Source organism: Thermobia domestica, chromosome 14 (genome assembly GCF_964235325.1).
Source record: "Thermobia domestica chromosome 14, izTheDome1.hap1.1, whole genome shotgun sequence".
Lineage (NCBI taxonomy): Eukaryota > Metazoa > Arthropoda > Insecta > Zygentoma > Lepismatidae > Thermobia > Thermobia domestica.
Window position 1 is genome coordinate 119129152 of NC_137467.1, and position 11447 is coordinate 119140598.

At 36.3% G+C, this 11447-nt stretch overlaps 1 protein-coding gene across 1 annotated transcript; it reads right to left on the reverse strand.

Annotated features, from left to right (window-relative positions):
- Positions 1–794: 794 nt before the first annotated feature.
- LOC145669972 (general transcription factor II-I repeat domain-containing protein 2-like) lies at positions 795–1280 on the reverse strand. The gene has a single exon (XM_081738315.1). The coding sequence runs from the start codon at positions 1278–1280 to the stop codon at positions 795–797; it is 486 nt and encodes a 161-aa protein (XP_081594441.1).
- Positions 1281–11447: the final 10167 nt, after the last annotated feature.

Below are 11447 nucleotides of genomic sequence, written 5' to 3' on the forward strand. Positions count from 1 at the left end.
TTACTAGTAAGGTGGAGGGCCCCAGATTAATAATAATAATAATAATAATAATAATAATAATAATAATAATAATAATAATAATAATAATAATAATAATAATAATAATAATAATAATAATAGTATTACACTACGAAAGAAAAATATAAAAAATGTATTTGAAATAGTACATACCTATTGAATGTGATAAATGAGGATGACTAGCAGCGTTTACCTACATCCATTCCTGTTGTTGCGAGTCGTAGAAGATGTAAAAGAGAAGAATCTCCAAGGCAGCTTCTGAAGCGATTCTTCAAGCTCAGAAAAAGCAAATGTTTCTTTTTCAAAATCTAATGTCAGACGATTGCAACTTGGAAAGTGTGCTAAATTATTTTTCCCTAAAGCAGAATGGAAAAGCTTCAGTTTGTTCCGAAATACATTGATATGCATTATTACATCAGAAACTAATTGACCTTTTCCCTGTAGTTTTTTGTTCAGTTCATTTAGATGCCCTGTAATATCTGTCAGAAATGCCAAATGTCGAAGAAAGTCAGCACTTCGAAGCTCCTCTTCTAGGCATGTGGTGTCTGATGGAACGATCTGGTTAAGAAAATCAGGGATTTCTTTCCTCAGTTCAAAAAAATCTTTTAAGACAATTTCCTGCACTTAACCACCTAACGTGATTGTAAAGAAATAGGTCTCCATACTCTGATTCCACGTCCTCTAAAAATTGACGAACTGGCGATGTAAAAGAGTTCTATTACCACCTCTTATTATGTTAATAGTTTTGACAATCTTTTTGAAAACTTCGTCTTCCTTTAGGCTAACGATTTGCCACAAAGAGCTTCTTGATGAATAACACAATGAAATGAAGGGCAATTTATACCATTTTCTCTCAAAAGTCCTACTAGCCCAGACTTCTCTCCTACCATCGCTGGTGCACCATCTGTTACAATTGATGAACACTTTTCAAAACCACCAAATTTTTCTACAGAAATTTTAACTGCTTCACAAATGTCCCTTCCCTTTGCGGTACCGCGAAGAGGACACATGTTTAACAACTTCTGTTTACTCGAAAAATCTTCCTGTGTTGTTCGTATAAAAATCAGAAGCTGATTTATATCTGTCTGATCGGTACTTTCATCAAGGCACAAAGAGAAGAAACGGCACTTCTCGATTTCGGTTGAAATGTTTTTTTCCACTTGGTCACCCATTTCTAATACTCTTCTCTGTACAGTCTGATGAGAGAGCGGTACAGATTCGAAGTGATTCGCTAATTTTGTGTCACCAAAAGCCTTTGCCATTTCTACCGCGCATTTCTTCATTATAATTCCGTCACTGAAAGGCTTTTTGGCTTTAGGAAGCTCCAGAGAAACTGCATACGAAGCATGCAACGCACAGGTTTAAATTGTATTTACTTTACTAAACATACCTCTTTGATGCTTCAATTTTTTCTTCAAATCTTCGATCAATACTTTTCGAGCCTCACCTTCATGTTTATTAAACTTATTTTCATGTATAGTTGAATAATGTCTCTTCACATTGTATTCTTTAGGCACAGACACAATCTGCATGAATATTAAACATTGCAACTTTCCCATGTGATTTGTTATGAAATAGTCATTTTCCCAACGCTCTTGATATACTCGATTTTCATTTTCTATTTTACGTTTTCTTCCACTCATTTCTCCAATGCGACAAAAGCAAAACAAAACAAACACTTGCACAATGAACACTTCAGTTCAACGGTCAATCAATCTCTGAAATGACGAGTGCTAGAAACCGGAAGAAAAAAGAGAAGAATTAAAATAAAGAATAAAAACGGACACAGTTTCAAAACTTCAGACGTTATAGGACAGACTGCAGTATTGTTGTCACTACAAGCATCACACCACACGGTAAATTGAGCTCTGACCTTTCCTGAACCCAAAATATGACGAGAGGGGGTGGGAAAGTTTTGTTTGACGTTCAACAATGCCATCTATGTTTCACTCTAAAATCAGTTTGTGTGTGTGTGTTTATGACAGGAAGTGGTGTATTCCTTGCGCGCTATGGTTCCTTGGCAGAGTTCAAGGAAGAAAGGGGCTGCCTTACAAAGCTAGACCAGAGATATTGGTTTGGTTTCGTTTATTGAAGTAATCGTCCCTTCAGTACCGATGCCTTGCTTGTAGTTGCATTACCGACTCCAGTGTTGCCGTGGATGCCCGTATCTTTTTGTTGTATAGAATCGCTAAATGGATGCATTATTTCGGAAGAAGAGTGGAAACATTAAAAGCATGAATAAATATAAATGAAAATATTATCAGTAATAACAATTGTAAATCGTGAGAGCTTTGCGGGCCGCAGAAAATGGTTTGGCGGGCCGCCATTTGGACAGCTCTGTTCTAGAACAATGAGCCGAATGAGTAAAACGAAGTAAATGTTTGTCGCGTACTTCAGGTTTCTGAAATGCTGCAAAGTGTATGAATAAAAATTGGAGCAAATGCTTTTGCTAAACCGGAAGTGAAGCAGTTGCTTTTCGTTGCAAGTATGTATTACAATTATTATATGAATAAAACAAAACAAATGCTCCAAATGAAAAGGAAATGCTTCAGAACAGAGCATAATTTGTCGGGATCAAGAAGTGCACTTTATCCTCCAATTAAGCTGCCTGGCCTTAAAGAAGGCCACTTTAAGGTAAAACAGACTTACTCTATATAATACTACTCTAACATGAATAATAAGTGAAGCATTGAATAAGTTCACCACATCCAGAAAACAACAAAAATCTCCTAAATGAAGCAAAAATATGATCTAGATCTTTCAGTAAAATATCTACTATTAGGGCCTACAGAAATGACATAAATATCTTAAGACTTTAAGTTGTGTCAAATATTGTCCTCTCAATTTAACGAGTGATGCATGGAATGGGCTGAACATACTTTCTCCAAAAGAATGAAAAATAGCTTAAGGTGATGCTGCTGCTCCATCATCAGAATAAAACATATTTCCCTAAGATGAAGCATAATTGTAAAATATGCAAGCGTAATTATACTTGGAATTTTACTACAGTAAATCTCCAACTAATAAAAATACTATATTAATGTTTTAAATTTTAGGAGGTTACAAATTTAATATTTTAGTAGGGAGCTCAAGTTCATATTTTTCTGCGGGGTCTCAAATATCACTACTTGTCGCCCACTCTTCCTAAATTTGAAAGTTCGATGTTAGTACTTCCGTTTTTTTTATATGAATTTCATGTCCAAGTATCACTTTTGTTTCTCTTTAGTGAATACTACAATTAAGAAAGTGCACTCTTAAAAATTTCCTTGCTCAGAAATGAGAAAAATGAATGTTCAAAACAAAATAAGTAATGTTTACTCATATTTGAGGAAAAATGTCTCATTATTTCCAAATGTGTTTTCATTTATGAGCTCAAGGCAAATTTTCAGGTTCCCATTTATGAGATTTTCTCACTTCTTAAAAATGAGAATGGAATAGTGCGTGATTTTCAATATCATAGATGATTTTAAAATAACGATAACAATCTTACCGAAATAATATTACTATGTTTTACTAGGGAGTAATATTGCTAGGGCTTAATTACTATTCAGGAAACGAGATAAAGGATTTCAGCTGTAGCAAAGTGCGAATGGATATGAGTACGCAATAGGTGATGCAACTGAGGTGGGGTATGAATACACTTCATGTGACAGCGGTGAGGAGCAGCATACATATCAACTTTCGAACGTAAGTTTGGGTGAATTGTAAACATACTACGATAGACTAAACGTTACTGTAGTACATTCGTTAGGGTGTAGAACGCTGACCCCCTCATACAGGTTATATAGGCTATAGCAGTCAGGTTGGCTCCTTTATGTATCAAAACTCAGTACTCAATTTACATAATAACAAGTGCAGCAATAACAAGTGAAGGCGAGTTAAAGCCCCACAGGGTACGTTGTTTTCTATATTACAATAGAACGGGGAGGCATGTCAATGTTTTACACCCTTCGTCATTCGTTATAATGTGCAAAATAGCTTATGTACGGAAACCAAGAATACATCAGTCATCTGTGTAGTTAGAAACAGCGTTACGAAAGTGTGATTTATTATTATGGAATTGTAATACAAAGGTACTTTGTACTGATCACCTAGCATAGATTGGCGCCTCCGTTTTTTCACTAAAAGTAATCGTTTTAATGACACGCGTTTGCTGGTTATTTGTGGCATAGTACTGTACGCATTTGCTCTTGATTTAACGTAGAGGCTGCGGTAGTTCAGTGGTAGAGCGGTCACCTCTGGTGCGATGAGGCCCTTGGTTTGATCCCAGGATTCCCAGCTCGCGGCAAGTGGGCTTGCTGGTGGATAAACACAGTGTGCATGGGTTTTCTCGGGGTTCTCCCATTTCTTCCCACTTTCTTCATTCCAATTTTTTTTTCATTCTCATCATCATCGTCTCCTTTAGCCTATCCACACAACTGTGGGAAGTAAAACTCAAAGATTTCATTTATTTTTTAACCCAACGTCCCAGAATTGTGCTCCAAGACTAAGAGAGATAATGATAGAGATGGATAATAATGGTGTAATGAAAATGTGGAATTACATTTCTTGGCAGCTTTTGCATGGGTTTGTGACCTTGTTTCCAATCTGAATTGAATCCTAGCAGTAGAGTTTCAGCACATTTATGAGGGGCACATACTGTCGCATTCCCCTGCAGTAATGAAGAAGGTGGAAGGTAGGGGGTGAGTCCTGGAGCTCCGGAGCTTCCCCGAAATCGCTACTTTTATGTAAATTTTATCTAATTTTAGGTGCAATTTTACATATTTTAATACAATTTGTCCTCGTATTGAACTTGGAGTCCCTCCGAAATAAATTTCTGCGTGCGTTTGTTGTAGGAGGAAAATGAAGAATCCTGGAAAAGCCCACGAACACGGTGTTTCTCATGTAGGCAACTTTTTTTTATGGTAGAGAAGTAGACATATTGGACTGCGATGACTCAGCGGTAGAACTAGCCTCCGATGCATGGGGTCCCAAGTTTGATTCCACCTCCGTCAAGTGGGCAGTGTGAGTAAACATCTTATGTATGTTTTCTCGGGATTTCCTCACTTTCTTCATTACAGCATTTTCGCTCATTATCATCATAACGTCTCCCTAAGCTTCGTAGCATAGACGTGGGACGTTACACTCCAGCAGAAATTGTTGCCGTTATTCTGAAGTAGACGGATAATTCTTGAATCTGAATTATCAACAAGTTGGTGTAATGTTGTATCAAACAAGACAATCTTGAGTAAACCATGTCGATGAAAAAGAAACGTCTTGAGAAAGTGAACAGTGATGGAAAGGAAAATGTTCAACTGTCTGATGCAGTAGGAATAAGTAACGAACCTAAAATACAAGTCATCGTGGTATTCGTGGAATTTTCTTGAGTTGAAGTGAAGATTTAAATGTGTTATGTTTTAAACAATATCTATAACTGTAGGTCTTTATTCAGTATAAAGTATGGGTGTACTAATAGTTTGAATTTTTTTGCAGGTTTATTTTTTGTTTATATCCTTTTCCGTCTTCTCGTATTTGAGAACCTGTTTCTGTGCACCGTTTCTCGCTTTTGAGGAAGATATTTCTCATTTTTTTTGAGAAATGTGTTTCTCAAAATTGGGGTTATACGTTTCATCTCCTCAAATGTTATTTTCTCAATTTTAAGAAAAAATACATTTTTTCTCAAATTTGAGAAAGCATTTGCACCCTCAGAAATGAGACATAATTCCTCGCATTTGAGTCATTATTTCTCAAAATGATTTGAGAAAATAGAAATCTCACTTTTAAGAATGTATTACTCGGTGCACAGATAAGAAACGGATGTTCTCAAATACGAGGAATATTTTCTCGAATTTAAGAAATCATTTTTAACAGTGTGCGTTTGCATCATTTCAACTTGTGAGTTTTATATTTAGTCCGACACTGGCTGTCTTGATTGGTTTTCAAATTGGCATTACAGTTGTTGCCTGCAAGTGTATGTTATATAACCTATCAAATCCCAAGTGTCGTTTCGGTTGCCTAACCATCTTGGCAAATACCGGGAAGTTAGATATACTCATATGTTTTTCTGATTGCCTAAATTCAATCTTTTAGGCAAGGAAAAAGCATATACACGAAGGAACAGATAAAAGGAACTTTTTTTTTTATTTTTGTATAAATTCTTGCGTACATCTCGTTCTTCATCCGGGAAACATTTTGTTTTATCCTGAGCTTCAGAGTTCAGTTTCCAAACTAAAGTCATAAATGGACAATTATGGGTATGATGTTAATGTAACATCATTATTCACAGAATTCCTTCTTTTGTTTTACTATTGTATCGTATCACAATTTTTGAAATGCAAAGATAAGTCATAAGTCTAGCATATTTCCACAACTCAAACAAAAGACGTCGTTTGACCATGTATACGCTGTGCTCAAACGTAAGTACAAATTAAACTGGCTCAAAAGATAATATGTCAAACAAACTGTTTAAAACAGAGTTTGCCACTCCGTCAGTATCTTTCATCAGTTTTTAGTGACGTTGATGAGTATTCGATAAAGTCTGATACGTGAACTGTTATTCTATGAGTTCGAACTAGGTCATAACACTGCGGGAGAAACCTAAAGCAGTTTTGGCGTAGAAGGGGAAGCTGTAGTAACTCGTTGATTCTAAATGTTTGATGCAGGTTGTAAAAATGTGGAATATCAGCTAATATTCGGTCACCTCAGAGCAACAGATTCTGAAGTTAAACGACATATCAAACTCAAATACATTCACTAGTAAACGAAAATTACCAAACCAACTTCATATGTCCCAGTCCTCTGTAGAAAGTCACCTTCACGGACTCAAGAAAGCATCAGGAGGTGACACATCTGTGGTACATGAGTTGACCCTAACTCAGGCGTCGAGGAGAGTAGATATGTACCAACTACTGCTGCAAAATCCGCGTCTTATGAGTTTCCTAAAACAGATTGTCACATGCTATGAAATGTGGGTATTTTTTCCAAAATCTGAATGTGTAAAAACAGTGGTGGAGTAAGGGCCAACTTCCATAACCAGGATCAAGCAAAGATCTTTCGAACAGAATATGGTGGAACTCCTAGGGTATAATTTACTTCGAGTTTGTTCCTAACAGTCGTAACAACAATGCCTATCTTTATTTCGAACAGTTGGAGCTGATATATGCTGTAGTATGCAGAAATACCCTGCATTGGTGAAACGAAAGAGACTTCTACTGAAACAGGATAACGCAAAACCACACTCAGCCCGAGAAACGCAACAAACAATTCAGAACCTTGATCACATCGAACTAACATATTAGTTCTGAACTTGTCCTTGTATATTACTACCTGTTTTGTCCATGACGCACTTCCTGAACTCACAAAGTTTCACCGACCAGCAGAAGCTGAAATTAACTGAGACTAATTTCTTTGCCTGTAAGAAGATGAAGTGGTATGGATATAAAATCTAGTAATTTGCAAGGAGGTTTCTGCAGACAGTTCAACACGAGGGGCTATGCTTTGAACTTTAACCTGCTTTCATTGTACTATAATAAATAGAGATAAATTATGTAGCAGAATATTGCAAGACTCGTAACTTAAGCTTGTAAGAAACTTTTAGATACTATTTTAAACATTCTGTCCCGCGAATTTTAGAGACCTTAATAAATGTTATATACAGTTATAATGAAGTTTTAACGTCTTCATAAATTTTAAATGGTAATCTTGTTCCAGGAAATCTACTACGTTTTCGGGATAGTTATTGCTAAAGTTTTACTAAAACATTTTTGTCGTTTAAGGTTAATCTAATAATTATATAAATAATTCGTTGAAAAAAAGAGCATCCACAGATTTGCAATTCTTCTTTCGTGTTTAACGGCTAATTTTTTTCGATCGTTGATTTTTTTTTAATTTTCTCTTCCTAAAGTAGTTATTAAATGATTTTCGTATTATTCGATTGGATCGTACTGACTTTTCATTAAAATTCACTGTATTGCACTTTTAAGTATTTTCCTGACAAAGGAGGGTCACGAAGTTGCTCCGATGAGATCCGAAAGAGACAATTGTGTTTGCATTTGATATGTTATAATTAGACGAATCCCAAAGTTATACGTACCACTAGGCAGGATATCGTGAGTTACAACATATTTTGTAATGTAAAAGCTATAAAAAAATACCTGGCAGAATAGTTTGAACCAAGTCATTTTGTTTGGAAACGGTTCGGTAAATGGTAAACCCGGCGAACATGTACCCCATCATTTTCAAGGACAAACTTTTTGGGGTAAAGAAGTTTGACACAGGGTCCCCGCAGGGTCCCAGACGGGGTCCAACTCAAAATTTTCAAATGGCAAAGGAGGTTAAGTAGCACATTGTTTGAAAGCTGTTGTAAAATGAAAGAAGATGGAGCAAGTCTAGAATTTCTACAACCCTGTGCAAAATGGCGGCGGGTCAAAATGTAAATCAAAGCTTAATTGAACCTCTATGGCCACCTTGAATTCAAGATGACCTCTTAAAACCTATATCGAAAGGATAGGCATACCAAATTGCTGAAGGTAGGAAAACTAAATTCGGCATGAATGTTGATCAGTAGGTGACGAAAAGATGCGAAATGTTCAAAAACATTATATCTTGAGTTTAAGGTGTTGAAGTATATATCGAACGCATGTCCAGCTCAAACCACTGGTACTGGAGAAGCGAAATGTGATATTAACGTTTATGATTAATAGCAGATATCCACAAAATATCAAAGAGTATCATCTGTAATCCAATATGGTTACTATCGTGAAAAATGAATTTGTATTTAAATATGCTATTTTTGGAATATTGTGATAAACCAACACGGTTTGCGCAGCTGGATGTACTGAAATGATTTACATGTGGTTTGGTACTGCTCGCCAATTTTGTAAATGAGTGTTTTCTTGTATATTTGGTATTGCTTGAAATATTGCGATCAAACCAACGAATGGTATACAAATGTGACCATCACGAATACGTTACAATAGAACCCCAAACTTGACGGGTGCAGAAAGTTCTTTATGTATGAATTACGTATGACAAAATTCAAAAAATGAAATGAAATCGTTAAGTTTTACGTCCCACGTTTATGCCGGTTAGGCTAAAGGAGACGGTGATGATGAGAGATGAAAGAAATGGTGGAATGAAGAAAGTGAGAGGAAACGGGAGAACCCCGAGGAAACCCACGAACACGCTGTTTGTCCACCACAAAGTCCACACGGCGCGAGCTGGGATCGAACCAGGGATCCCAAGCACCGGAGGTGAACGCTCTGCCACAGAGCCGCCTTGCCCCCAACAAAATTCAAAAATACCCAAAGGTATTCATCTTTTGTTTAGCAGTATGAACAGGAAATCTGAGTTGTGTGTTCATCGCATATTTGTTATATTCACGTAAATGATATCGAGAGAACCGTAACGAACGTGCATTAGGAATAATACATACATATGTTGTTACGGAATGAAATAATACTTGAAGTGAATCGAAATTCAATTGTTCTTTAATCTTACTATTGTTTCTAAATACGTAATAGAGAAAAATAGAAATTTAGATTTGTACTGTTATGAATGACAGGTTTTAAGCGGCCATCTTGGATTCAATATGGCCATAGATTGTCAATTTAGCTTTTGTTTATATTTTGACCCCCCGCATAGGGTTGTCGTAGAAATTCTAGACTTGCACCATCTTCTTTTATTTAACAACAGCTTTCAAACGATATGCTACTTAACCCCTTTTCCATTTAAATATTTTGAGTTGGACTCCGTCTGGGACCCTGCGGGGCACGCTGAGTCAAACTCTTTTATACCAAAAAGAGTCTGCTTGAAAATGATGGGATACATGTTCTCCGAGCTTTCCATTTGCCCAAGCATTTCCGAACAAATGACTCGGTTCAAACTATTCTACCAGCGTTGCAGCTTTTACATTACAAAATATGTTGTAACTCACGATATTTCGCCCGGTGGTACGTATAACTTTGGAACTCGTCTAGTTATAACATATCAAATGCAAACACAGTTGTCTCGTTCAGATCTCAGCGTAGCCACTTCGTGACCCTCCCTTGTGAGGATATATTTGCGAAACAAAGATCAAATTTCTTTGAACATAATAACCAGTACCTAACATTTTTGTTTCGTAATGATGAGTAAGCAGATATTAACTAGAGCAATACATAAACAAGGAAAAGTATTTTTAATGTACAAATACAGGATGAGTCAAAATGATGTTCCCTATTTCAATTATTATTATTATTATTGTTATTATTATTATTATTATTATTATTATTATTATTATTATTATTATTATTATTATTATTATTATTATTTTGTTTTTGATTTTAATTACATGTGTATAAACAGAGATTCCACACATTGACTGATTTTTTTTGTAACATTATAAATGTTCAATATGTTAGTTACACGAGCTACACGACATACTTATATCTAGTCTATAATCAAGTTCTTGCCAAACTCTTCCTAACATGTCAGGACCACAGTTGCAGTGATACACTCACGCAATTCAACCACAGTTGTAGGAAGTGGCGGCATAAATATCCTAAATTTTCCACAGAAACGCCGTTCACTTTCACAACGAACTTACAAGGAGAAGGCACACTTTGGTATGTGAATTTCGGGGCCATTTTTTGCGAGGTGGTAGTGCACATTTACAGAGTTAATATTACAAACTGGGAGAGCGCAATGGGCAAAAATGACGGAGAAAAACCGTTTTAAAGATTTCTATGCGATGCATATATCGTGCCACGCGCAAACGTACCAAATGACGGGGTGGCAGAGTGAGAAGAATCAGCGACCCAAGTGCAAAGGGTCCCGGGTTTGATTCTCGTTCAAGTATTTTTTGTTTTTGCGTCAACCAATAAAGTAGGCATTTGTAACTATAAGTAAAATATTAATTTATCATATCCTTATAATGAATAAAACAATAGAAATTTTCAATCACTTGTAAAATCTTTTGATGTTCCATGTTAACTAGGAACAAAATTTAATCTCTTCCGTAAATATTATTGTTACTGCAGTCGTTGTGTAAAAAATGTTTTTCAAGCTTTGTGTCTATATCTGTTGACAGTGTGAGAATTACAAATGAGGGGGAATGAGGGGAAAATCTGCTTTCGTTATAGCAACATCCAGTATTAGCAAAGGGGATTTCCCCCTCAACTCGTTTGTAAATCGCACACTGTCAACAGATGTAGACACGAAGCGTCAAGAACATTTATTGCACGACTGTCGTCAAGGGAGCCGATCATGGGGAGCCGGGGGGCCCGTCCCCCCAAGCTCATGCGGGCCCCATGTATTTTTATAAATATGTATTTTCATAAGTATTTTTATTGTTACATGTATTGTTGTATGTACTTTTTATGAATGGGTCCCCCAAATGTACAGAAAAATCGGCGCCGTTAACTGTCGTAACCATAATACAACTCGTGATATAAGTATATTTACGGAATAGA

Coding starts and splice junctions, on each gene's coding strand:
- LOC145669972 (XM_081738315.1), bottom strand. CDS start 1,280: ATGGCAAAGGCTTTTGGTGACACAAAATTAGCGAATCACTTCGAATCT.